Source organism: Budorcas taxicolor, chromosome 7 (genome assembly GCF_023091745.1).
Source record: "Budorcas taxicolor isolate Tak-1 chromosome 7, Takin1.1, whole genome shotgun sequence".
Taxonomy (NCBI): domain Eukaryota; kingdom Metazoa; phylum Chordata; class Mammalia; order Artiodactyla; family Bovidae; genus Budorcas; species Budorcas taxicolor.
The window spans coordinates 80,821,851-80,848,994 of record NC_068916.1 but is presented as its reverse complement, the minus strand read 5'-3'; the positions used below and the strand labels follow the sequence as shown (position 1 = coordinate 80,848,994).

The following is a 27,144-nucleotide window of genomic DNA, read 5'->3' as shown; positions in this document are numbered from 1 at the left end:
CCTAAGTATACATTAGAATACCTTCAGCTTTTTGAAAAAATAGCATATCGGACTTCCCTGGCAGTCCAGTGGTTAAGACTCCGTGCTCCCACTGTAGGGGGCACAGATTCCATTCCAGACGGGGAACGAACATGCTGCGTTGTGTGACCAAAAAAAAAAAAAAAAAAAAAAAACACCCTAAAAAAGCTAAAATAACTTATCACTAGATGATATTGTTCCGAAATAATGTGTCTTCTGTCTATATCAGAAGTCAATGAACGTTTTCTATAAAATGCCCAGTAGTAAATACTGAAGGAGTTGAAGGCTCGGAAGTGACACTATTCAACTCTGTTGTGGTGTAAAGGCAGTCATAGACACTGTGTAGGCTGAAGAGCGCTGCTACAGTGAAGGACAGGGAAGCCTGGTGTGCTGCGGCCCGTGTGGTAGCAGAGCCGTCCATGACCTAGTGACTGAACAACAGCAGCTGCAATCAAACCTTACTTACAAAAACAAGCCGTGGACCACATTTAGCCTGTGAGCTATAAGTGGCCCATTCCAGTTCTTTATGAATATGATCATGACAGCCTGTAAGAAATCTAAAGGGTTAGGACTAAGAACAGTGTTTCTCCAAGCATGGTCTGTGTAACACTGGCAAAGAGTCCTGGGGGTCACCTGCCTCCTAGTATATCAGAATTCTTGGTGGTGGGGCCATGGTGCTGGAAATCCTTTGGTTTTTGTTCTTTTTTTTTTTTTTTTTTTTAATTAGTGAGTCTTACAAGCTAAAATTGAGAACAACTGGGTAAGATAGCTGATGACATTCAGCATCAAATATTGACTGCCTCCCCCTTACCCATGCTAGAGTTACTGCAGTAATAAACAAGCTAAATAGAAACCCTTGCCCACACTCAACTTAGAGTCCACTATGAGAGACAGTCAGTAAACAAGATAAATATTTAAAAATAGAAGACATGTTAGATTGTGATAAAGACTAGAGAGAAAAATGAATCAGAAAAGAACTGACAATGTAGAGGAAGTTCTGGATGGATTGGCCACAGAAGGTCTCAACAAGAAGATGCTATTTGAGTGAAGACCTGAAGGAAGTCAGGGAACAAGAATCTGGTGTCTGAAGGAGTGTTGTAGACTTAGGGAGCAGCCAGTGTAAAGTCCCTGAGTTCAGCACATGACTGGCCTTATCCAGGGACAGCTAAAATGCCTGAGTAACTATAGTGGAGTGTCAGTGGGGAAGACAGATACACAAAATCGTAGGTAGTAGACAGCCACATCAAGTAGAACTTTGTAGGTCATTTGGGGTTTTGCTGAGTGGATGGTTTTAGCAGGGTCTTCTTGGCTGCTATGCTGAGATTTGTCTATTGGAGGGAATGGTGGAAGCAGAGAGGCCAGTTTGGATATCATGACAAAATTTTAACAAGAGGTTATTATGGCTCAAAGGTGGTAACCATGGTGAGAAGTGATTGGATTTTAGATATATTTTGGAGTTAGAGCCAATAGATCTTGGCAACGGTCTGGAAATGTGTTGTGAGAGGAAAAGACAAATGAAGGGTGACTGCAAGGTTCTTGACCTGTTCAGCTGGAAGAACGGAGCTGACATTTACTCATGTAAGTAAAACTGCAAGAGGAAGTATGAGAGGAATATCGGAAGCTTAAGTTTGAACTTGTTAAGGTTAAGGTGACTATTAGATATTCAAGAGATGTCAAGTAGAGAGCAAAGGTATCAGATCTGGAGTTTTATGCCTGAGGCTTGGGCTCGAGACATTTGGGAGTTATTAGCATATGGATAATATTGAAAGCTGTGAGCCTGGATGACATCACCAGGGTAATGAGTAGAGAGAGACGAGAAGCATCCCAAGGCTCTGATATGAAGAAGGCAAGAAGATGAGTAACCAGGAAGAAAAATGGGAAGGAGGCGCACATGAGTTAGGAAGAAAATCAGGCGCTGTGGGAGCCTGGAAGCCAAGAAGAAAAATGTTTCAGGGAAATAAGGAATGATCAGCTGTGTCAAATGCTTCCGATGGTTCAAATTAGTTGAGGGCTCACACCTGACGGTTGGACCTAATGAGGTGGTCACTGGAGACCATGATAAGGCCAGTTTCAGTGGAGTGATGGGGGTGACAGTCGCATAAAAGTGGATTCAGTATGTGGCAGGAAGAGAGAAATTGGAGGCAACGAGTGTGTCAAACTCTTTCAAAGAGTTTTGCTCTAAAGGGAAAGTAAGAGATGAAGCAGTAACTGGAGGGGGAATTGGGGGAGGTCAAAGAAATGCTGCTGCGAATGAGTGTTGGCTATGATAAACTGTCCATCCCTGCCGAGGGACAAAGAAAACAGCTCTGCTGGCACCTGTGAGCAGAGAGTATTGGCTGTTGCCAGATACTATCTATTATACCCAACTATCAGGTATAATCTTGAGTTTAAAGACACAGTGCTAGGGAATAGAGTAATCAGATATTCTTTGTACACAGAAGGATGCTTATCGAGAAAGTAAAACAGAATTACTTACTAAAGATACCTTCAACTGTGACTACTGCCGGTTCTCTGTCATTTCTATATTCTATAAATAATCTGACATTACAAATAACTGACATCAATAATATTTTCTCCACTCAAATTTGTCTTCTCAGTTTTATTCTGTACATGTATTCTGTATCTGCTTAACACACGTGGTTCAAAATGCATCCGTTAAATTGAAGAGGTCACTTCACTTGGTTCAATTTGAATTCTCCCATCTTGCTTATTTTCGTAATGTTTGGCATTAGTCAAATTAGCAAGCTCTAGTTTCAAAACAGACATTTTTGAGCATTAATAATTTCTGTAAAAATCTGTTCAGTAGAAAAGAGTATTCTATATAGTTTGGACATAAGTAATTTTAGATAGACTTCATGTTTGCAGGTAAGTAACCAAGCAAATATGAAGCATAACATTTCATTTCTAAAGAAAGTGTGTGTGTGTGTGTGTGTGTGTGTATATATCTGCCGCTTGTATCAGAGACCAAGCCCATAGGCAGGTTTCTATAGCAAATGTTATTACTGCTTGTGAATTCGAAAAGACTGCTGCTTAATCAGTAGAAACTTCCGCAGCATATCAAGATATCAGAAGGATAAGAACAACATAACTTTTTTTTTTTAAACCTAATGGTATGTTTAGGTAAATTAAAGTGTCTATCTCCAACACTGTCATCTGGAACTTTAGATGGAAGCATGAATATAAAATAGGGAAAATGCTGGGGAAGAGGGAAATACTTTTGCATCCTTCAATGAAAAATTAAGAGTAATTTTGAAAACTTATTATTTTGGCATCTGTTTTGAGTCAGCCTAATCCTTTAGCCTGAATTATAAATCTTACATATTTATTTTCATACCCATGGTGATTTTTTTAAACTATATAATGTGGGTTGATCTGTCCTTGTGACTTGAGTCAGTGATAGGAGGCAGCACAGAGCCAAATTCAGCTTATATAGGACTCCAGCTACTTGTCCCACAGACACCAAAAAAAAGTGTCTTTGTGTATTTATGAATATAAATTGATCTAAAACAGTTTATTAATGTTTTTACAGATTGTATTCAAACTTCTGTTAGTTGATTAGACCAGAAGGCAGCTTGGAGGAAGCTTGGTCATTCATAATCGACAAGTCCATTGCCAAAAACCAGTATCTAATATATGGTAATGAAAGCTTGAGAAATTGTCTCATCTTTTTGAAAAGGCCCATAATAGAAGTGAGCAATTTGGATGCTTAGACTAAATCTATATCCAAAGAATCAACCTGCTAATAACTCTGTGCTGAATTGGATTAGTCTTGCCCAAAAAACATCTTACTTTACAGTTATTTTATGCGTGTTGTGTTGTTGATGATAGAATATCTAAGATGTATGGAAAATAAACTACATATTTATATGCTTATTAGCAGAATATGCCAGCACAAGCATGTCATTTTGTGAGCTAAATTAGTTTAATACTAGTTGGAATTAAGATGTGTTAATCAAGAGTGTCTTATCCACTGGGGTGTCAGTAATGTCTGATGGAGATTTTCATGAAAAACAGAAAAGGAACTGAACAAATTAAGATATATGAATTGTAAAATAACTTTGAAGAAATTCAGTTGATGTATAATTTATGCTTCATTACTTTTCCCAGAAAAATCATGAAGCATCTCATGGAATTATAAAAATGTGAACAGTTTTACTATATGTGCGATGGCAGAAACAAATGTACAAGTCACAACACTGATGCTTTTTTTCAAAATAGTATTCTCAATAGTGTTTATTATTGATAGCATATGCTTTCAACTCATCACAATTAAGGAAAAAGATTTACTTCTTAGTGAAATATCAAATAGCAAAATAGAGAATAGAAATCTATATAGGAGAATCATATAGAGAGAACTGAACTAAACTAAAAAAATGGACACAGAATGAATAAAAAAGGTAATGTTTAAATTTTAAGACAATGTTTATGCTTGGGATAAAAATCTCATAATGAACATATTTTTATTACCTTTATAGGACTATAGTTACAACCTTCTATATTTATCAATTAAAAAAATTGTATTCAAGACACTTTTTTCTGTTGAAAGATTCTAGAATAATTTTTATGTCACAGACTTTTATATTATTTCTGTGTGTCTGCCTAAAACAGTACATAAAAAATATCGGAAGATTAATCTATCTCAAGTCATATCTGCACAGGACCAAGTAAGGTAGATATTTGATCTTTATGTAATTAATATAGTTACTGAAAATAACCCATATTTTCTTATTTATCACTTTGTACCTTGTTTTTGCCTAAATATTGCTGAAAGCAAATTACTTTTTAGCAAATAACCATTTTTCTTACACATTTTTGCACTAAAAATGGTTATGTGCCAAAGACAATATGATGTTAAGAAAGGAGAATGTTTAATACTTTTACACAGTGCCCAGCCTCTTCTTAATGCAAAGAAAATATGTAAGCTAAAACATTTTTTCTAAGACCTGAGGCTTATAGCTCTTTGAATCAAGTCCAAAAAGAATGGAGTCTCATGTGTACATGCAGCACTGTAATAGACAGACACCCCCACTGAAATGCCCCACTATATGAAGTTGGTGGCATTTCTCATAGCTGGCCTCTGCTTCAGAGAAAAAAATTAGTAAGTCGTCATACCGTTTTTTCCTCCAAATCATACATACATTAACCTGACATCCTTCTATACCAAAAAGTGGTTACTAAATACTGGCACTCTGTAAAACTGCTTAAGAATCACTATTTTCAACCCTGAAACCCCAGAAACAGGAGAGAGTTTAAGACCTTCTCAGTCATGTTAGAAAGTGAAGTGTCTGACTCTTTGTGACCCCATGGGCTGTAGCCCACCAGGCTCCTCTATCCATGGGATTTTCCAGCCAAGAGTACTGGAGTGGTTTGCCATTTCCTTCTCCAGAGGATCTCCACAACCCAGGGATAGAACCCGGGTCTCCCACATTGTAGGCAGACACTTTTACTGTCTGAGTCACCAGGGAAGTCATCTTAATCAGAAATTATCTTATATGTTGTTAATGTGGATATTGTCATTATAACTAGATACGGTCTTGGGGTCTCCAACACTTTGTTCCTTACCTACTTTTATTAGGTCCTCTAAAAGATATGATTTATCCTACATAAACAAGCTGAATTTTCCCCTCTATACATATAAGCATTTTCTCATTAGACAACCAAATATAATGTGCCAATACTGTTCCTTACCCTTTGCAATATCAGTTGATGCTACTTATTTTTAACAAGACACATAAATTGGCCAGATGAGATTTTATACAAGAGAACCAAACTTTATTACACCTTTGCTGGTTTTTACAGTCTTTCATCAATGTTGTTCACTCAGTCAGTGAGCCAGCTATGGAAGCAACCAAGTATTTATTGAATGTAACTCTGCAAATTCTCTTATAATGTGCTAACTGCTTCCTTCCCTTCTTCCTGAACCTCATTATAAGTTATCACATTATAATGAACAGTTTCATTATAATGATAGTACTGTTCTCCTAACCTGTCTTCTCTTCTCTTCCTGTATTCGACTTAAAAATAATAAATGAACTGAAGATAACATGTATTATCAAAGAAAGTGAAAATCATTCAGTTGTGTCAAACTCTTTGTGACCAATGGAATTCTCCAGGGTGGAACACTGGAAGGGGTAGCCTATCCCTTCTCCAGGGGATCTTCCTGACCCAGGAACCCAACTGAGGTCTCCTGAATTGCAGGCAGATTCTTTACCAACTGAGCTATCAGGGAAGCCGTATATTATCAGAACTCTACCAAAAATGTTCAAGGAGAGCTAGAGCTTACTAGATTTATTTTATATTTCTGTTGTTGAATTTCATCTGTTGAATCAAGAACACATGCTAATTACTACTTTATGTGCAACTTGATTACTTGAAATACCATTGTCCTTTCAGCTTTTCAAAGTTGAATGGGAGCAAAGATAAAGAATTCTGCATTAAATGAAGGGTTGCAAGGTTGCTGAGGGGCCTAGGAGGAAGTACCTTGTCAGGCAGTTTATTTATGGTCAGTTGGTCATAAGAATGTAGTCTGTGTACCTGCCTTTATTCTGCAATACAAAGGTATTACTGTAGTAGGATGTTATATAGCTCCAAGAAAACTAAAGTGGCAGTTAAGAAATTTGACCTTTGGTTTGCTTTTACATAGAATGAGGAGGTTGACCTAGTTAAGTCTAAAAACTTTTTGCTGTAAAATGTGTCAGGAAGGTGTATTGAAATAAAATTCTTTAAATCAGATTTTATTATAATCATACAATTACAGAACTTATAAAACTTCATTTGAGTAGTTTTGTGAAGTCATTTTCTAAGTGTGTATGTATTTTTTAGATTATTTCCTAAGTTCATATTTTCTTAAACTTTGCAGTTGTGTATTTCTTTGTCATTTAAAAATACTGTATTTTCAAAAATAGAAGCAAATTTCACAGTTTTATCCTCAAAAAAGTTCAGTATTTTAAATTGTATAACATACCTCTGACTTACAAATTTTCAGAGTTGTAAAGTGTCCTAAATGTTAGATTTGTTTATACTAAAGAACTTAGTAGTATTCTCTTCATCATTGATTTGTTCTAAATTGTGCTCCTAAAATAAAATGTAGTATATAGAAAATGCTTAAGATGGTATTTTAAAGAAGCTTTTAGCTTTTTCAGTGATTTTTAAATTTTCTTTATTATCAATTTGCTCTTAAAGATCAAGAGTTTCAAAAGCCATGTTGAAATATTTAAAATAAGGTGATTTGTACATTGCTACATCAATTTTAAGGATTCTTAGAAATACCGGTTTTATTTCAGGGATTGATTACCTTGACATTAAGGTACTTGGCTCTGATCTGGTTTTGTGCTCTTTTTCTGAAGTGGGTTCCCTTCATATCAAGGCACATATTCCCCTGCAGTGTGCTCAGTGCTCTATGAGAACAGTGTGAACAACGTGCTCAGAAAACGGAGGGAAAGGAGCCTGTCAGTTCAGTTCAGTCGCTCAGTCTATGGACCTTCCTTAAAGAGGGGTGGCACCTGAACCAGCCTCTGGAGGGTTAGTAGAAACTGACTCGGCAGAGAAAGGAGAGAACAGAGTTATCTCAAAAAATATTCTGCTGTTGATTATTAATCATATTTATGATTTATATATATATATATATGTATATGAAAAGAAGTTAGGGCTTAAAATGGTTCTCACCACCTATAATTTCAGGATGGGTAAATTACTTGGAAAATATTTCCATGAGGGCGGAATGGGTTCCAAGTTTTCAGAGAAGGAAAGAAGAGAAAGAGCCAGTTCCTTCTAAATCTTAGAGAACTGAGATAAAGCACTAATGGCTTATGAAGATCAAATAATAGGGAGACTACGACTTTCTACTAGCAGAAATGGAAAAGCATAAAGGAAAATCTCTTTTAGGAAAGCAGAAGTTTAATATTTCATGAATAATTCTTGATATAGTGGAAAATAATAATCCTTTAAGATGGAATGACATTCTTTCTGAAATAAATTATGATTCTAAGTGGTGTGATCTTTTCTCTAAAAGACTGTTTGGAGGAAATGAGCTGAACACTTGGTTTATATTTCTACTAGTTTTTTTTATTTTTCTTTCATTTAGTCATCAAATAATTTATTGATTTTTCTGGCTTTGTATATATTTTTATTGCTTCCACTTTGGCTTATCCCATTCATTCTGAGTAAATCGCTGAAACATGTAGAAATGAGAATTTATGCCTGTAAATGTTTTCCATATGTCAGGGTACTAACTGTGCTACTCAGTTAGTCTTATATATTATAAAGAACCTTAGGAAGCCCTAATTTGGAAAGCTTTTTTAAAAGCAGAGCCTTGAATTTCAGTCATTCATAGTGCTACATGTTCTGTCAAGTAGGGATGATGTCATATGACTTCTGAGGGAAGGCACCAGATTGAAATGTTATTTTCTTTTGGTTTTCATTGATATTTGCCATTTGGTGAAGAGAACAGTCTGTTTCTTCCAGATTAGTGGACTGTAGAAAATAGTTTTTCCATAAAATTGTTTCTCCTGTTAATTTTAGGACTGTGAACTTTGAAAAATCCTAAGCAGAAGGCAATGATCTTCATCTGGTTTGTTCACTGATATGTCCAGCCACTGAGAACAGTGGCTTTGTGGGTGTTAAGTAAACATTTGGTAAATGAACAAATCTCTAGCATACCTTTTAATCAATAAGTATAGCTGTTTTACTCTCTCTGTTGACCTTTGATCTGAACAAAGAGCATCATTGTTGGAGTATATTTTTTTCTTCAACTAGGTTTTTCTTTTTCTCTGGAAAGCGTGGGAACAAACTTCTCTAGCTCCTTGATAAAGATAGTTTGTGCCTTAGGAACATACACGGATATCCCATCCCAGTCCCATCCGCACACTTCAAATATTTATAGCTGTAGTACGCTAACCTTTACACTTAGGGGTAGTGTTGGAAATAATTAACACAGAATCATGGGACTTTTAAAATTATTATTTTAAAATTATTTCCCAAGAGACTTTTGAGATCATCTAGTCTAACTCTCATTTTAGATTGAGAAAGCTAAAGCCCTGAAAGGTTTTTAATTTAGGGTCCCTCTGCTAATTAGTGGACATACAAAAACTAGAATCCAGGCTCCGTTTGACTCCCAGTCATATGTTTTTTCTGCACGCATTATAACTGTTTAGCCCATTTTTTCAGGGGAAGGCTTTTTCCACTTAAAATATTGATTCATCCTCCTGACATTTTCAGGCAAATGTTTTGATGTCCCAACTATGAAAAAGAATTCCCCAAATATAAAAAGTAAGCACACTCTCATAGCTAAGGGCTCCTTTGAGGAATCTGTTCTTTGCAGGTTATCAACAGAGAGAGTACTGACAGGTCTATCAAAAGATGTAGAGGCTTCCCAGGTGGTGCTAATATTAAAGAACCCGCCTGCCAACACAGGAGATGTAAGAGATTCGAGTTCAGTCCCTGGGTCAGGAAGATCCCTTGGTAGAGGGCATGGCTACTTGCTCCAGTATTCTTGCCTGGAGAATCCCATGGACAGAGGAACCTGGCAGGCTACAGTCCATAGGGTTGCAAAGAGTCAGACACAACTGAAGCAACTTAGCACACACACACATACTATCGATAGGTCATCTCTTATATTAGCATTTTACCAAAATAAATATCTTGAATTATATTTGAAAGCAAATTGACTTCTGAATAGTGAAACACAAATATAGCAGAATGTTCTGTTTCTAATACTAAACTCTTGGTTCAGTTACTGTGTCTGCACTTCAACAAGCAGCTGAGGACCTCAGTGGTTAACTGAATAACTTAAGAATCAATCTGAATAGTAAGGGCTACAGTGCTAATTTAGTATTAAAATGCTTTACCCAAAGAAAAATCCTTACCCATTTTTTATATTTTAAGGAAAAGTAGTACACTGTTATCTAAATTAACTAGCTTTTTGTTATTTTTTGCTTTAATTGTATAGCAATAGATTGAAAATTATAAGTGGGTTTCAATTTTGTTTTTTACCACGCCCCCCAAAGAAAAAAGTGAACTTCTTGGAGGGCATTCAAGGGGAAATAAATTTAAAAGAGACCCTCTCTCCCAATCTTATTGAGGGGCCTTCAGGTTCACAACCACGTGCACTGCCCCTCTGTCTCAGTAGTGTCTCAATGGGGCCTTGTGTTCAGATAGGAGAGTACAACAGTCCTGTTAGAACACACTTACTCACAATGCCACTGATTAGAGAAAAGTTTCCCTTTTTAAATAGTCCATTTGTATTAATACTGTAACATTATTTTACATTCAGAGGAACATACAATCTCAGATTCTCTGTCCCAAACAAGGTGCATTTCAATGTCTACCAGGATTTAGTAGCGTTAACAATTTCTACCTTGTGTTCCACTTTGAAGTGATTTTATTATAGACAGGAATTATTAGTGACCTATTTTTATTTCTCCATGTCTCAAACACTAAATTGATATTGTATTTTGGCTTAGTGACTATGTCATAAAACACTTTATGAAAGAAAGCCAACCATTCGAAAATCAGTGACACCACACTTAATTATTAAATTGTTTAAATGAGTCCAGGACAGTTTCATAAATGAAATTAGGTGATCAAGAAAGTAGCAGAGAGAGTGTGAATACTGAGATGAGCTTCTAGTTGACAGTATAGTTAACTAATTAATTCAATTTAGAGCAGCACTTCAGAATTGGTAGAGTCAACTTTGATCAAATGTGTAAAAACTAAACATTTTTTAAATGTTTAAACTGGAAAATCCATTTAAGTTTTATCAGCTGAAGTTGACCCTATTACCTGAATAATCCACTGTTTCTATTCAAAACGATCTCCTAAGACTACATTAACATATGAGAACACAGTGAGCAAAAAAGCCAAATTGCTGAATTCTAAAGTTCTTATTGATGTGTCCGAGTCTCCAAAAGAGAAAGTCTGTACCACGTAAATTTGTTATAGTTTTATCTTTCAGATGCTGCTTGTAAAATAATCCTGGAAAATATGTGTAGCCATGAACTGCAGGTCTAATTTCTAACAATATTTGTAGAAAGTATAAAAATGGAATTTAGAATTATGTGAACTACTATAGAATTGGCTGTACAAGTCTTCAGTGAATTCATTCTTAATATTTAATATTCAACCCTTCAAAGTTGATAATTTGCTTACATTACATGTAATTATGTATTATAATCAAACAATTATATTTATAAAAATGGAATTTTGAATAATTTTTTTAATTTGTGCTCAAATCTGTGTCAAAAATATTCTTCCACTCAACACTGAACAATCATCAAAATGATACTTTTAGCATATTTTTCAGATAGTTTTGGGACTGTCAGAGTCAGCACATCTTAGCAGCCTCTGAGTCATCTAACAAAATAGTCAACTTGTATTTTAATATAAGGACATTTTTCTGTTAATAAAAGTACACACCTCATAACACATACACACTACTATTCATAAACAACAAGGACTTGCTGTATAGCACAGGAACTATATTCAATATCTTATAATAGCCTATAATGAAAAATAATCTAAATAAGTATATATGTTTGCATATATATGTATGTGTATCATTGAATCACTTTACATCTGAAACTAACACATTATAAATTAACTATACTTTGATAAAAACTTTATTAAAAATGTACACACCTCAGTCTGCTAGGCTCAAAATATGCAAAGAAATTTCAACTTTAAAATTTATAATCAATTTTGAATTACAACAAACTCTTAATGAAAGAAAGCTGAAGGTTTTCTAACTACAAATGTCCCTTGGGAAAGAAATGTCTTTACCATTTTAAACAGAACAACAAAAGAAAAGATGAAGAAATTTGGCAACTTTAAAATTACTAGAGGAAAACAAAAACCAAATTGGGTAATTTGGTCCAAAGAATATACTCAGAATCCAACTTGTATAATGATGTAGCCAGTAATCCTGTTCCTGAAGTCGTTACTAAAATTCAGTTGCCTAAATTTCTTAATCTTACCTTTTGCCAATTGTATAGCATTATCTTAATAATTCACATTTTTTAAAAATTTGGCAGTTTTTCCAGATATTTTACAAACTAAAAAAAATAGGACAGTACTTTTTCTCAAAAGCATTTATTCTACTGAAATTAGCCGCAGAAGTAAACTTGATTTATGTTTTGCATAATTCTAAAATTCTTCAAAGCAGTTTATTTTCAGATCTGTAGTTTACATTTGTTTCGTTTTGTTTATTTATTTGTTTTGCTTCAATAGCCTTTTATGTCACCTCGATACCCTGGAGGTCCAAGGCCCCCGTTGAGGATACCTAACCAGGTAAGATTTTATGTGTGCTACTGAAGTTTGATGTTTTGTTGTTTCTGTTTTTTCTAAAGAGTCAATAAAGATCTTGACAATGTCACATATATTTCTTTCTTATAAAAATGCTAAATTATCCTTCATCTCATTTTATGGTACTTCTAGTGGTGTATAATCTACATCAACGGTTGGCCCATAGTTTGGTTGACTTTTTGTAAATAAAATTGTACTGGAACGCCGCATTCTTTCATTCATGCATTTTCTGTGGCTTCTTTTACACTGCAATAGGAGATTTGAGTCATGATGGAGCCCGTAGGTGGCCTGCAACCCTAAAATATTTATTATCTAAATATTTACAGGAAAAAATTTGCTGACCCTTGGAGTCTACCATATACTTTGATCCAAACCTTCAAAATATGTATGATTTTGGTAAATGCAGATTACACTGTAAAGGATGGCAGTGAAATTTTCTATGAACATACTTAAGTTTATTTTTATATTATACAGTTACGATATCATGGCTGTAACATATCAATTTAGCCCAATTATAGTCACGTATCTGACATATAATCAGCTTCTTCTAGAAGGGTTAGATCAGTAGTTAACAGTAGATTGTCCAACTATTTTTACCTACAAGAGTTCTGAGATTTCATAGATTTTTGTCCTCAAATAGTTTATCAATTACATAAATATTTATTTGCTAAAGAGAATAAAGCACAGTTTTTACTTGCAGGTATGTTATAGTTTTAAGTTTAGACTAAAGAGCATGCGTGCATGTGTGTGTGTTTGTGTGTAGAAGAGTAAATTGAGTGCTTAACTGTTTGGAATATTTACTTTAAGATAATTGTTTTGTCACTTTCACTTGTTTTTATCATCATTTACCCAGATCTGAAGTAAAGCCTGTTATCACAATAAATTTTTTCTTTCCTAAAAAATTTCTGCTTGCTTCCTGACCAAAAAAATGAAACTAGAAAATTGTGTTTCTTTGATAGCACATTTGATAAAAACGGAGTTTTGCTTCCCCTCTCCTCTTACTGAAATTAGTGTCCTTGAAGTGTCCTAACACACAACTGGCCGTGCCAGCACCCACAGTCATCCCCAGGGGAGACCTTTACGCAGGCAGCACTGCTGGATCATCCCACTGCTGCAGTGCTCAAGTCCTCACGTTAGCAGCTGGAGGAGTTTTCTCCTTCAGACCGAATCTGCATTCAGTACATAGGGCCAGGGGAACATGGCAGGAAACAGGAAAAAGAAGTACACGGATGCCAAGCGTTTCAACATATGGGGATTTTATTTTCTATGTGGGTGAACCTGTGTATATTGACAGTCAGATCTGCTTATAGGTGCCTGAGTCTTTTAAATTTCCTTTTTAAGGACAAAAAGTTGTATCTTTCACTGCAGTTTTCATGGTGTTTCAGACATCCCATCCATAGATATATCCATAGATATAAGAGGTGTGTAAGCCTGGCGTGCTGTAGTTCATGGGGTCGCAAAGCCAGACATGGCTTAGCCACTAAATAGCAAGAATCTACCTTAGGGAAATGTGAATTTCCTTATGTATGTGAGAATTTTCTGACTCCATTATTCCATATGAATTATGAAAATATCTTGGAATTACTGTAATTGCATCCATTTGACACTGTTGAAATGCCTGCTACATATAAGATACTAAGCTACTAAGCTAAGTTACACATCCGAAGAAACTGACAAAATGAAAGACTTTTGGAAAGAGGAGTGGATTGGCGGTAGACATGTGGAATTCTAAATCTAGGCTGTTTGAGATATTTTTGAAGAACTAATATATAATGCCTTTGGATTTTTAAAAGAGGCAATTTAAAAGTTAAAGGTAATTAAGAGTTACAATATGGGTTGTTTTTTGTCAATAATTTTGAACAGTCTTTACCTAAGTATATTTTAAGACAATTGTACTCTTTTGAGTGGCCCTTTTTTGTCCTCCTCCCCGTGTATAGTTAAGCTTTATTAATCCAGACATCTTTCAAATTTATAATAATTTACATTTAAACTATTGTTTTTAAAGAACTTTGAGCAAACTGTTAAACTTTTCCTAAAACAACATTTATACTGTTAACTAATAGCACAACATTTTCAAACAGCAGAACATTTCTTCAATTTCATTATGTAGTCATTACAGTAGAATTGGCAATGCTATTTTTGGTGATTAATTGGAATGATGTCTATTAAAACAAATGTTCAATTTTTAAATTTAGTCTATTTAAAATTATCAAAACTTTATTTTATTGGTAGATTGTATCTAAGAAAATAAAAAGTAAACTATTAACTTCTTCAGTGATGTTGACTAGTCGTTTGAATATGCAAAAGACTTGCCTTTAATAAAGAGCTTCTCCAGAATTTACAATTAATTATTTCCAAGGCAGTTTTCATGATTCTGGACTAAATACACAATGGCTTGTACTGTTTATATATTTATAGGACTGAGTATTTGAAACATGGTTTAATATCACTATGGCCAAAAATGCAGGAAGGGTTAATAGTGTCTAAAATGATGAAAGGAAAAGTAAAATTACAAAAATCTGCAAGGTTGCAAAGAATAAATACCTATGGGAAAACACCTGAAACAGAAATTACACTGGAATTGGTTCAACTGTCAGAATAGGTCGGTGGTGTTGAAGCATCCGTAACCTGGAAGTCTTTATCCTTCTCATAGATAAAATGTTTAATCTGAAAAATTCAGTGTTCATTCAACACTGCTAAGGAAACCAAGACAGCCAGAAGTACAGAGACTGTTAGTGAGTGGCACCAAGAATAAATTATTGATTTATTGACATTATAGAATTAGAATTTCTCACCATTCCTGGAACTCTGTTAACAGGTATATTGGCTCACAAGTGTATATTATTGTTGACTTTCTATTTGTTGTTATTAAGCATCCTCATCATTAGTGTTATTTTCTGTCAAAGTGAAGATCTTTTATAAAGCAAAGAATGTGTCCCAAAATTTGTGACTAGTTAAGTCTCAATGGAATACATTTGACATGTTGACAAATATGAGAATATAATATTAACCCACAAAATGTATATTTTTCCTGATATTATGGGTTTAAAGAGTCTAGTGATCATACCCTTTTGATGCGTAAAACCATCATCTCGTCATCCTGGGATTTATCAAAATGTTTTTAAAAAGTAAAGATTTGACTTACCAAAAGACAAACACTAGTGACCAAAGAGTTAAATGTGGGTAAAGAGTCATTTTGGAAAGACAACTTGACCTTGATAAAGATTTTTATAGGATTAGTGATAATAGCAGATAGACTTGTCAATTGTTCTAATATTTCAAAATAAACAAGAAGAAAAATAAACTTTTGAAGAAAATGATTTCCAGTGATAAAACATGGTATTACCAATGAAATTTAGAATCAGAGTATTAAACTAGAATCACTTGAAGAACTTCAAGCTCACAATTGAAAATAATGTTGTTTAATCATACATTTTCACCCCTCCTAATTTACTTCTTTATAACTTTTGATAGTGCTGGCCACTTCTTGAAACTCCCCTCATGCACTCTGGAATAAATGGTCCCAGTCCACTTGCTCATTTTTTAGCTATTCAGTTTTTTCCTTTCTTATCTCATTGGTATTTTAAGAAAATTATCTTTGTTTTTGACCTTTTTTCTTCTCAGTTCTTGAAATCTAGTCCATTCTTAAGACTTTGTCATTGATGATTCCTAAAATTGTCCAATAAAAAATTTCTTTTATTCCTTTGGGAAGTATTTATTACTCTGAATTAACAGGCACAGATAGCTTCCAGTCTCTGAACTTACAGATTATTGGGGATACAGAGCAGATGGATGACAAACCATGAGCATATTAAAGTGACGTATAAGGATCTATAAAAGTACATAAGAAGCCCTTACTTCCCCTGCATGCTAAGATATTCAGGGAGGCACGGAGGAGTCATATGAAAGTGGTAGATAATGGTATTAAAGATAATTAAGATAATGAAAGCCAGGCATCTCACTGTTGGAGATGCCTGACTTTTACATATAAAAGGAGGAAGAAGGCTAAATATAATCCTCAGTCCTGAGTACATGAGTTGAAAAAAAAAAAGAAAACTTAAAGAGGTTTGGAATAACGAAGTTAGAATGTCATTGTGTCAGTGGCAAGAGATTAGCCTGGAAAGGTAAACAGGAAATAGATCATTTAATCAGAAATCAATAGACAGACATTGAGTGTGCTTGTGAACAAACAAAAATCAAAGGATTACAAAATTACTGCATCCCAATATAACAGTTAAGGAAATAGTTCTGATCTGGATATGGAAATTCTTTAATAGCACATTTTCTTTGAAATATTTAAAATTTTAAACAAATTAAAATATTTTTGGTTTTAAGTTAAATTAGTGAACATTCATAGAAATTCTTGCCAGGATTATGTCAGGTTTAATCCTTGTCAGGATTATGTATATATATGTATAAATACATTTTTCATAGGGTCAGTATATTTAAATCATTTATAGCTTGGTCCAGGTCTAAATGCTGCTCAGATGACTATTTGAAACTTACAATTCAGCATGTAACCAGTATTACACCTCTGCGTAAAATAAACCACATTTGTTAATCTCCACCTTTTTTCAGTTCTACTTCTCTTTCCACTCAGCAAATTGTTTGAATTGGAGTATTATTTTTCTAAATAGTTTCTTAGGGAAAATATAACTATTCAAAATAATATCAGTTAGCCCCTTGACGTTCCTAGTTCTGCTTCTATTATAATCCCCAGTGAGTAAAATAATCTGTAGAAATAATTTACATTTAAGAAGAAAAATTAGTTATTTTTGTATCTTTAATAAATCAATTTGGGGGAAGGGCATTAAACTTCTCAGGGATAAATAGGACAATTTTTGGCTAGATTTTGTTTCCAACAATAGCTCTTTTGTTTGCCACAAAATTGGGCAAAATGGAATCATTTTAAAACTAAGAAATTATACAGAGTGTACAGACCTATAAAGTTCACAAAATGTAAAATAGAAGTTTTATGAGGACACTTCTGATGGAGGTACTAGGTACTCATTCGTGTGAACTGTGCTCGAGGTTGCCATTTTTCTGCCAAGACCTGGCCCCAGCTGACAGCCAGAAGGCTCCAGAGCTGGAATGCCTCAAGCCAAACAGCCAACAGAATGGGAACACAGCTCCACCCATCAGCAGACAGGTTGCCTAAAGTCATCCGGAGCCAACAGCCACCTCTAATGACCTCTAAACATAGCCCTTGAGACAGCCCTGCCCACCAGAGGAATAGGACCCAGTTCCACCCACCACTGGCAGGCAACCATCCTTCCTTCCAGGAAGCCTGCACAAGCCTTTTAGACCGGCCCTATCCACCAGAGGGCAGACAACCAAAAGCAAGAGGCACTATAATCCTGCAGCCAGGGGGACCACGCACAAGTTAGACCAAATGAGATGGCAAAGAAACATGTTCCAGATGAAGGACCAAGGTAAAACCCCAGAAGAACAACTAAGGGAAGTGAAGATAGGCTATTAACCCAAAAGAGAATTCAGAGAAATGATGGTAAAGGCGATCCAGGATCTCAGAAAAAGAATGGGGCACGAATCGAGAAGATACAAGAAATTTTTAGCAAAGAACTAAAAAAATTTAAAGAACAGTGATAAACAGTAGAAAAAATGAAATGAAAAATACACTAGAAGGAATCAGTCACAGTATAAATGAGGCTGAAGAACATTCACATGAGCTAGAAGACAATGGTGGAAATAACTGCTGCAGAACAAAGAATGAGAGGAAATGAGGACAGTCTGAGAGACAGACCTCTGGGACAACAACAGAAAAATACACCAACACATTCATATTTTAGGAGTCTCAGAGGAGAATAGAGAGAGAAGGGGCCTGAGAAAATATTTGAAGATACAGTAGCTGAGAACTTCCCTAACATGAAAAGGGAAACAGTCACCAAAGTCCAGGATGTGTAGAGAATCCCATACAGGGTAAATCCAAGGAGAAACACAGTGAAACACAAACTGAAAAAAATTACAAAGAAAAAACATTAAAAGTAACAAGGGAAAAGCAACCCATAACATATAGGGGAACTCCCATTAAGGTTATCAGCTGATTTTTCAGTAGAAACTCTGCAGGCCATAAGGGAATGGCATGATATATTTAGAGTAATGAAAGGGAGAAATCAACCAAGACTACTCTATCCAGCAAGAGTCTCACTTAGATTAGATGGAAAAAGCAAAAACTTTACGGACAAGCAAAAGTTAGGAGCACTACCAAATCAGCTTTAGAACAAATGCTAAAAGAACTTTCTCTAGGTAGAAAAGGCCACAACTAGATACAAGAAAATTACAAATGGGAAAGTTCACTGGTAAAAGCAGACATACAGTAAAGATAGGAAATCATCCACACAAAGAAGATATCAAATCCAGCCATCATAAGAAAGTGAAAATGCAGGATATTGGAAATGCATTTGAAATTAAGAGACTAGCAACTTAAAACAGTCTTGTGTATACATGAACTGCTATATCAAATCCTCATGGTAACCACAAATCAAAAATCTACAATAGATATACCCACAAAAAAAAAGGAATCTAAACACAACACTAAAGACAATCACACAACTACCAGAGAAGAGAACGAAAGACAAAGAGAAGGGGGAAAAGACCTACAAAAACAACCCCAAACCAATTGGCAGAATGACCATAAGGACCTATATATCAGTGTTAGTTTAACTGTAAATGGATTAAATGCTCCACCCAAAAGACATAGACTAACTAAATGGTTACAAAAATAAGACCCATATATATGCTGTCTACAAGAGACCCACTTTAGATCAAGGGACACATAAAGACTGAAAGTGAGGAGATGGAAAAAGATTTCTCATGCAAATGGAAATTTTTTTAAAAAAGCTGGAATAGTAATGCTCGTATGAGACAAAATAAACTTTAAAATAAAAACTGTTATAAGAAGGATACTGCAAATGATCAAGGGATCAATCCAAGAAGATAATAACAATTGTAAACATATATGCACCCAACATAGTAGCACTTCAATATATATAAGGCAAATACAGTTATAAAAAGAGCAACTGACAGTAACACAGTAAAAGTGGGGGACTTTAACATCCAACGTACATCAATAGACAGATCATCCAAACAGAAAATCATTAAGGAAACGCAGGTCTTAAACAACGTATTAGACCAGATGAACTTAAATTGATATTTATAGAGCATGCCATCCAAAAGCAGCAGAATACACATTCTTCTTAAATGCACATAGAATATTCCCAGGATAGATCACATACTGGACCATGAAGCAAGCCTCGATAAGTTTAAGAAAACTAAAATTATATCAATCATCTTTCCTGACCACAAGGAAATAAGAGTACAAATCTACAAACAAAAATTGTAAAACAAAACAAAACAAAACAAAACACACACACATGGAAGCTGAACAGTGTGTTACTAAACAATCAGTAGATGACTGAAACAATCAAAGAGGAAATCAAAAAAATTCCCTCGAGGCAAATGAAAATACAACAATCCAAAACCTATGGGACACAGCAAAAGCAGTTCTAAGAGAAAATTATAGCAATGCAATCTTACTACAAGAAACAGGAAAAATTTTCAAATAAACGACCTAACGTTATACCTAAAGCAACTAGAAAAAGGACAAACAAAACCCAAAGTTAGAGAAAAGAAACCATAAACTCAGAACAGAAAAGAATGAGATAGAGACAAAGAAATAGTACAAAATATCAATGAAACTAAAAGCTGCTTCTGTGAGAAGATAAAATTGATTAAGCTTTAGCCAGACTCATCAAGAAAAAAAGGGAGAGGGCTCACATCAATAACAGCAGAAATGAAAAAGTTACAATGAATACAGAAATATGAAGGATCATAAGAGACAAACAACATTATGCCGATAAACTGGGCAACCTAGAAGAAGCAGACAAATTCTTACATACAATCTTGCAAAACCAAGTTAGGAAGAAATAGAAAATATGAATAGAACAGTCACAAGCACTGATATCGAAACTTTGGTTTAAGAACACAAAGCCAACAAAGAACCCCAGACCAGATAACTTCACAGGTGAATCCTATCAAACATTTAGAGAAGAGTTAACACCTATCCTTTTGAAGCTGTTTCAAAAAAATTACAGAGATCTGAACACTCCCAAGCTCATTCTTTGAAGCCACCCTCAAACATGGTACCAAGACGATACAAAGATACTACAAAGTGACAAGCCAATGTCCTTGATAAACATAGACACAAAATCCTAAGCTAAACTCTAACACATCAAATCCAACAATACATTAAAAGGATCATACACCAAAATCGAGTGGGATTTATCCCAGGGATACAAGGATTTTTCCAATATCTGCAAATCAATCAGTGAGATAACCACATTAACAAATTGAATAAAAGCCATATGATAATCTCAGTAGATGCAGAAAAAGCATCTGACAAAATCTATTAGCAGTTTATAATTAAAAAAAAAAAACTCTTCAGAAAGTCAGCATAGAGGGAACATATCTAAACAGGGTAAAGCCATATATGAAAAATACACACACAGCATCATACTTAACAGTGAAAAGCTGAAAGCGTTTCGTCTCAAGATCAGGAACAATACAAGGATGTCCACTGTCACTACTTTTATTCAACATAGGTTTGGAAGTCCTAGCCATGCAGTCAGAAAAGAAAATAAAAAGAATCCAAATTGGAAAAGAAGAAGTAAAACTGCCACTGTAGAGGATATGATTCTGTACATAGAAAATCCTGGCGATACTATCAGAAAACTACTAGAGCTCAATGAATTTGGTAAAGTTGCAGACTACAAAATTAATACACAGAAATATCGCATTTCTATACACTTACAACAGAAGATCAGAAAAAGAAGTTTAGGAAGCAGTGTCATTTACCATCACATCAAAAAGAATAAAACACCTAGAAACAAGCCTAAGGAAGCAAACTGTATTCTAAAAATTTAAGATGCTAATGAAAGAAATGGAAGACACAAACAGATGGAAATATATACCCATGTTCTTGGATTGAAAGAATACTGTCAAAATGACTATACTGCCCAAGGAAACCTTCAGATTCAATGTAGTCCCTATCAAATTATCAATGGCAGTTTTTATAGATCTAGAACAAAAAATCTTAAAATTTGACTGGAAATATGGAAAAATGAAAGACCCTAAATAGCCAAAGCAATTTTGAAAAAGAAAATGGAGCTGAAGGAAGGAATCAGGCTCCTTGACTTCAGACTGTACTATAAAGCTACAGTACTCAAAACAGTATAGGAGTGCCATAAACAGAAATACATTTGGATCATGGAGAAAGCAAAGGAGTTCCAGAAAAACATCTGCTTCTGCTCAATTGACTATACTAAAGCCATTGGCTATGCTAAAGCCATTGACTGTGTGGATCACAACAAACTATGGAAAATTCTTAAAGCCAGACCACCTTATCTGTCTCCTGAGAAACCTGTGTGCAAGTCAAGAAGCAAAGTTAGGACCAAACATGGAACAACTGACTGGTTCCAAACTGGGAAAAAGAGCACAACCAACCTGTATATTGTCACCCTGCTTATTTTACTTAAATACAGAGTACATCATGTGAAATGTTGGCTGGATGACTCACAAGCTGGAATCAAGATTGCCAGGAAAAATATCAACAACCTCAGAAATGCAGATAATAACTCTAATGGTAGAAAGTGATGAGGAACTAAAGAGTCTCTTGGTGAGGGTGAAAGAGGATAGTGAAAAACCTGGCTTAAAATTCAACGTTCAAAAAACTAAGATCATGCCATCTGGCCTCATCACTTCATGGCAAAGAGAAGAGGGGCAGAATGGAAGCAGTAACAGATTTTATTTTATTGGGCTTCAAAATCACTGCTGATGGTGACTGCGACCATAAAATTAAAAGACGCTTGCTCCTTGGAAAGAAAGCTATAACAAACCTAGATAGCATATTAAAAAGCAGACACAACACTTCGACAACAAATGTCCAAATAGTCAAAGCTATGGTTTTCCATTAGTCATGTATGGATGTGAGAGTTGGACCATAAAGAAAGTGAAGTGAAAGTCACTCAATCGTGTCTGACTCTTTGTGATCCCTTGGGACTATACAGTTCATGGAATTCTCCAGGCCAGAATACTGGAGTGGGTACCCATTCCCTTCTCTAGGGGAGCTTCCCAACCCATGCATCAAGCCCAGGTCTCCCACACTGCAGGCGGATTCTTTACCAGCCGAGCCACCAGGGAAGCCCAGGAATACTGGAGTGGGGTAGCCTATCCTTTCTCCAGCAGATCTTCCTGACCCAGGAATCGAACTGGGGATCCCTGCATTACAGGCAGATTCTTTACTACCTGAGCTATCAAGAATTGGTGCTTTCAAATTGTGGTGCTCATGAGTCCCTTGGACTACAAGGCAGTAAAACCAGTCAATATTAAAGGAAATTAACCCTAAATAGTCACTGGAAGGACTGATGCTAAAGATCCAATATTTTGGCCATTTGATGCAAAGAACTGACTCATTGGAAAAGACCCTGATGCTCAAAGATTGAAGACAAAAGGAGAAGGGGGCAGTAGAGAATGAAATGGTTAGATAGTATCATCAACTCAATGGACATGAATTTGAGCAAACTCTGGGAGACAGTGGAGGACAGGGAAGCCTGGAGTGTTGCAGTCCTTTGGATCACAAGAGTCAGACACAACTTAGCAACTGAACAACAACAAATAGATCAATGGATGGAGAAGAGCATCTTCAATAAGAGGTTCTGGGAAAATTGAACAGTTACATATAAAAGAATGAAATCAGAGCATTCTCTAACACCATGCACAAAAATAAATTCAAAAAGGATTAAAGACCTAAATGTAAAACCAGATACTATATAAAACTCTTAGAGGAAAACAAAGTCAGAACATTTTTACATAAATCACAGCAATATCTCTTTGGCTCCACCCCCTAGAGTAATGAAAATAAAAACAAAAATAAATGGGATCTAGTTAAACCTAAAAGTTATTGTACAGCAAAGGAAACCATAGACAAAACAGAAAGACAATTTACAGAATGAGGAAAAATATTTGCAAATGATGCAACCAACAAGGGATATCTCCAGATGTCTACAAACAGCTCATGCAGCTTAAGATAAAGAAACAATAAAAATTAGATCTAAATAGACGTTTCTCCAAAGAAAACATACAGATGGCCACAAAGCACATGAACATATGCTCCACATTACCATTTATTAGAGAAATGCAAATCAAAAATCGGTATCACCTCACATCTGTCAGAATGACCATCATCAAAGTCTACAAACAATAAATGTTGGAATGGGTGTGGAGAGAAGGGAACCCACCTACATTGTTGATGGGAATATAAATTCATACAATCACTATGGAGAACAGTATGCACATTCCTTAAATGTCTAAAATAGAGCTACCATGTGATATAGCAATCCCGCTCAGGGACATGTAACTGGAGAAAACTATAATTTGAAAAGATCGTGCACCCCAGTGTTCATTGCAGTACTACTTAAGAGTAGCTAACTCCTTGGAAGGAAAGTTATGACCAACCTAGTTAGCATATTCAAAAGCAGAGACATTACTTTGCCAACAAAGGTCCGTCTAGTCAAGGCTGTGGTTTTTCCAGTGGTCATGTATGGTTGTGAGAGTTGGACTGTGAAGAAAGCTGAGTGCCGAAGAATTGATGCTTTTGAACTGTGGTGTTAGAGAAGACTCTTGAGAGTCCCTTGGACTGTAAGGAGATCCAACCAGTCCATTCTGAAGGAAATCAGCCCTGGGATTTCTTTGGAGGGAATGATGCTGAAGCTGAAATTCCAGTACTTTGGCCACCTCATGCGAAGAGTTGACTCGTTGGAAAAGACTCTGATGCTGGGAAGGATTGGGGGCAGGAGGAGAAGGGGATGACAGAGGATGAGATGGCTGGATGACATCACTGACTTCATGGACGTGAGTCTGAGTGAACTCCGGGAGTTGGTGATGGACTGGGAGGCCTGACGTGCTGTGATCCATGGGGTCGCAAAGAGTCGGACACGACCGAGTGACTGAACTGAACTGAAGACATGGAAGCAACCTAAATGTCCACTGAGAGAGGAGTGGATAAAGAAGATCCATAAGAAGGTCCATATATACAATGGAATATTACTCAGCCATGAAAATAATGCCATTTGCAGCAACATGGGTGGACCTAGAGATTATCATACTAAGTGAAGTAAAAGAAAGACAATTATCATTTTATATCACTTATGTGAAATCTAAAAACAGTGATACAAATGAATTTATTTACAAAGAGAAACAGACTCCCAGACTTCAAATGTATGGTTCCCAAAAGGGAAAGGTGTGGGGGAGAGAGAAATTAGAAGGTTGGAATTAATATATACAGACTAGTATACACAGACAGATAATCAACAAGGACCTACTGTATAGCACAGGGAACTCTACTCAATACTCTGTAATAACCTATAATAGAAAAGAATTTGAAAAGGAAGATACATGCATATGTTCAATATAACTGAATCACTATACTGTACACCCAAAACTAACACATTATTGTAAATCAAACATAATCCAATATAAAAAAATACAACTTGAAAAAAATCTTGTGAAATACTCAAATGCATTCTATAATTGTTAAAAGTTCTTATTTTATAAATAGTTACAATACTTAAACTGCTTTTTATTTTACTAAATATGCTAGGCACTTGGAGGTGTCCCAGGAAGTCAGCCATTACTTCCCAGTGGAATGGACCCAACTCGACAACAAGGTGACTACTTTAAAGTAAAAGTTAAATTGATGTGCAGAATCTCAAAGGAAACCCTGTATTTATTAGGGAAGGTATTATTTGTATAGATCTTTCATAATTATATCAGTTGCATTTTTACTTGGTAACATGGCCAAGTCATTATATTTTTTGCTAACTTAACTATTTTTGATAGCACAGTGATAACACAAGGAACAGAATAATTAAATATCCAAAATGTGTTTTAATGCTTAACTCCTAAAACTTTTTATATAACTTCTAGCAAGTGAGAATCAAAGTGACTATATCACTTGTAATTTTCTCTGCCTTTTTCAGATAGAGAGGTTTGTCCACCAAAAAGATAAGCAGGAGGAAAGATGATGCTAAGCAGCAAGTGACTTACTTGATAGTTTAACAAACCCAGTAACTGGGTCCTTCCATTGACCTGTTTAGGTACCACAAACATGTATGGCTCTGTTCACTGTTCTAAAAGAAGGGGAGCAAATGTTATGACAGATGTATTATAATTCAACACAGAAGAGGAAGATTTCACTTCAAGACAGTAATGGAGAGTGGGGGCAGGGACAGCCCTGTGTAAGAGGTAGAAGACTGGCTGTGGAAGCCAAGTAGAGGTGATGTCAATAATTCAGTCCCTTAGTGAATAAGATGTAACACGAGGCAGAAAGGAGGCTATAGCTTCTGATTTAGCACCCATGCTCATTACATTGCTAATATTGTCACACTTTTTTCTCTTTTTAGGTCATCCAAATATGGGTGGGCCAATGCAGAGAATGACTCCTCCAAGAGGAATGGTGCCCTTAGGACCACAGGTAAATAATAAGTGCAGAAAGCCAGAGGCTGAGTTTTTTGCCTTCATCTTACACAAACTATATTATTTGCTGGTTTCTATTATGTGTGTGTATATATATATATATGACTTAATATGGCATAGTTTTTAAGCTCTTGAGGATATGTTGTCTATGACATGTCCAAATAGATGTAACATCAAGCCATGTTTCAACAGATGCTACCACATTTGCCCTTGGTACATTCTAGAAAATACATTGTGTAGAAATCCATTATAGTAATTATTACTAAAAAAGATAACTATTACCCTTTTGTATATTGAGGAAATATGAAAAATTATAGTAATTATTATAAAAGATAACTAAGATAATTTAAAACCTAATTGAATTAAATAGAACAAGTGGCACAAAATATATTTCTGTAAGTCTTTTAAAGAATGCCACTGACCATTATCTAGTACCATATTTCGAGTATGAAAACAATAGAAAACCATTTAGAAGTAAATATTAAAATGGGTCTTGCTGAAAAAGTATAATACAATAGTATACACTAGATGTTATTAGCCTACTTCTCTATCACAGTTTCCCAGGAGGATACACCAAGATTGAACCTATTCAGCTGTTGATGACTTTTTTTTTAGTATGCTGCTCCAGGCTATCACTTATTTTAGCTAAAACCTCTCTTTGTCTCTCTTGGGAAAACTGCCTGAGGTAGAAATTAATTTTGCAATGTTATATTTCAAAGAAACGAATCCAGAATTCAGAATTGTACATTTCTCCCTCATAGGTCAGAGGTCAGTGTATCATACCACTGGTTAAAAGGATTATTTACTTTTCTTATTCTCTCCAAGAACAGTCTATATATATAAAGTGATGGTTTTAGGAATTTGTTTCATGTATCTACTTTAAAAATGTTATGTATTTTGTTGTGTGCCCAGAGAAGATTTTTAAGACTCTAACCACATTTACCCAGGTAAATGTGGCTTATATCTAAGAGTTCCTAATCAACATGTAGTAATACACAGTTGACCCTTGAAAATGTGGGAGTTAGGGGCACCAAACCACTGCACAGTTGAAAACCTATGTATAACTTTTGACTCCCTAAAACTTAACTAACAGCCTACTGTTAACCAGAGACCTTACTGATAACATAAACAATTAACACATATTGTATAAATATACGTATGATATACTGTATCCTTACAATAAAGTAATATAGAGAAAAGGGAATGTTATTAAGGAAATTATAAGAAAATACAATTACAGTACAGCACTATATTTATCAATACCATAAGTTTACATCATCA

The 27,144-nt window shown here is 35.3% G+C and overlaps 1 protein-coding gene across 4 annotated transcripts in view; it reads left to right on the top strand.

Annotated features, from left to right (window-relative positions):
• The window catches only part of SSBP2 (single stranded DNA binding protein 2), a 308,425-nt gene that overhangs the window by 227,245 nt on the left and 54,036 nt on the right, over positions 1-27,144 (top strand). For all 4 annotated transcript variants that reach the window (XM_052644049.1, XM_052644047.1, XM_052644050.1 and 1 more), the window contains 3 exons: positions 12,241-12,300; positions 24,989-25,055; positions 25,791-25,861. In XM_052644049.1, coding sequence (XP_052500009.1) covers positions 12,241-12,300; positions 24,989-25,055; positions 25,791-25,861 — 198 coding nt within the window. The remainder of the gene's footprint in view (positions 1-12,240; positions 12,301-24,988; positions 25,056-25,790; positions 25,862-27,144) is intronic.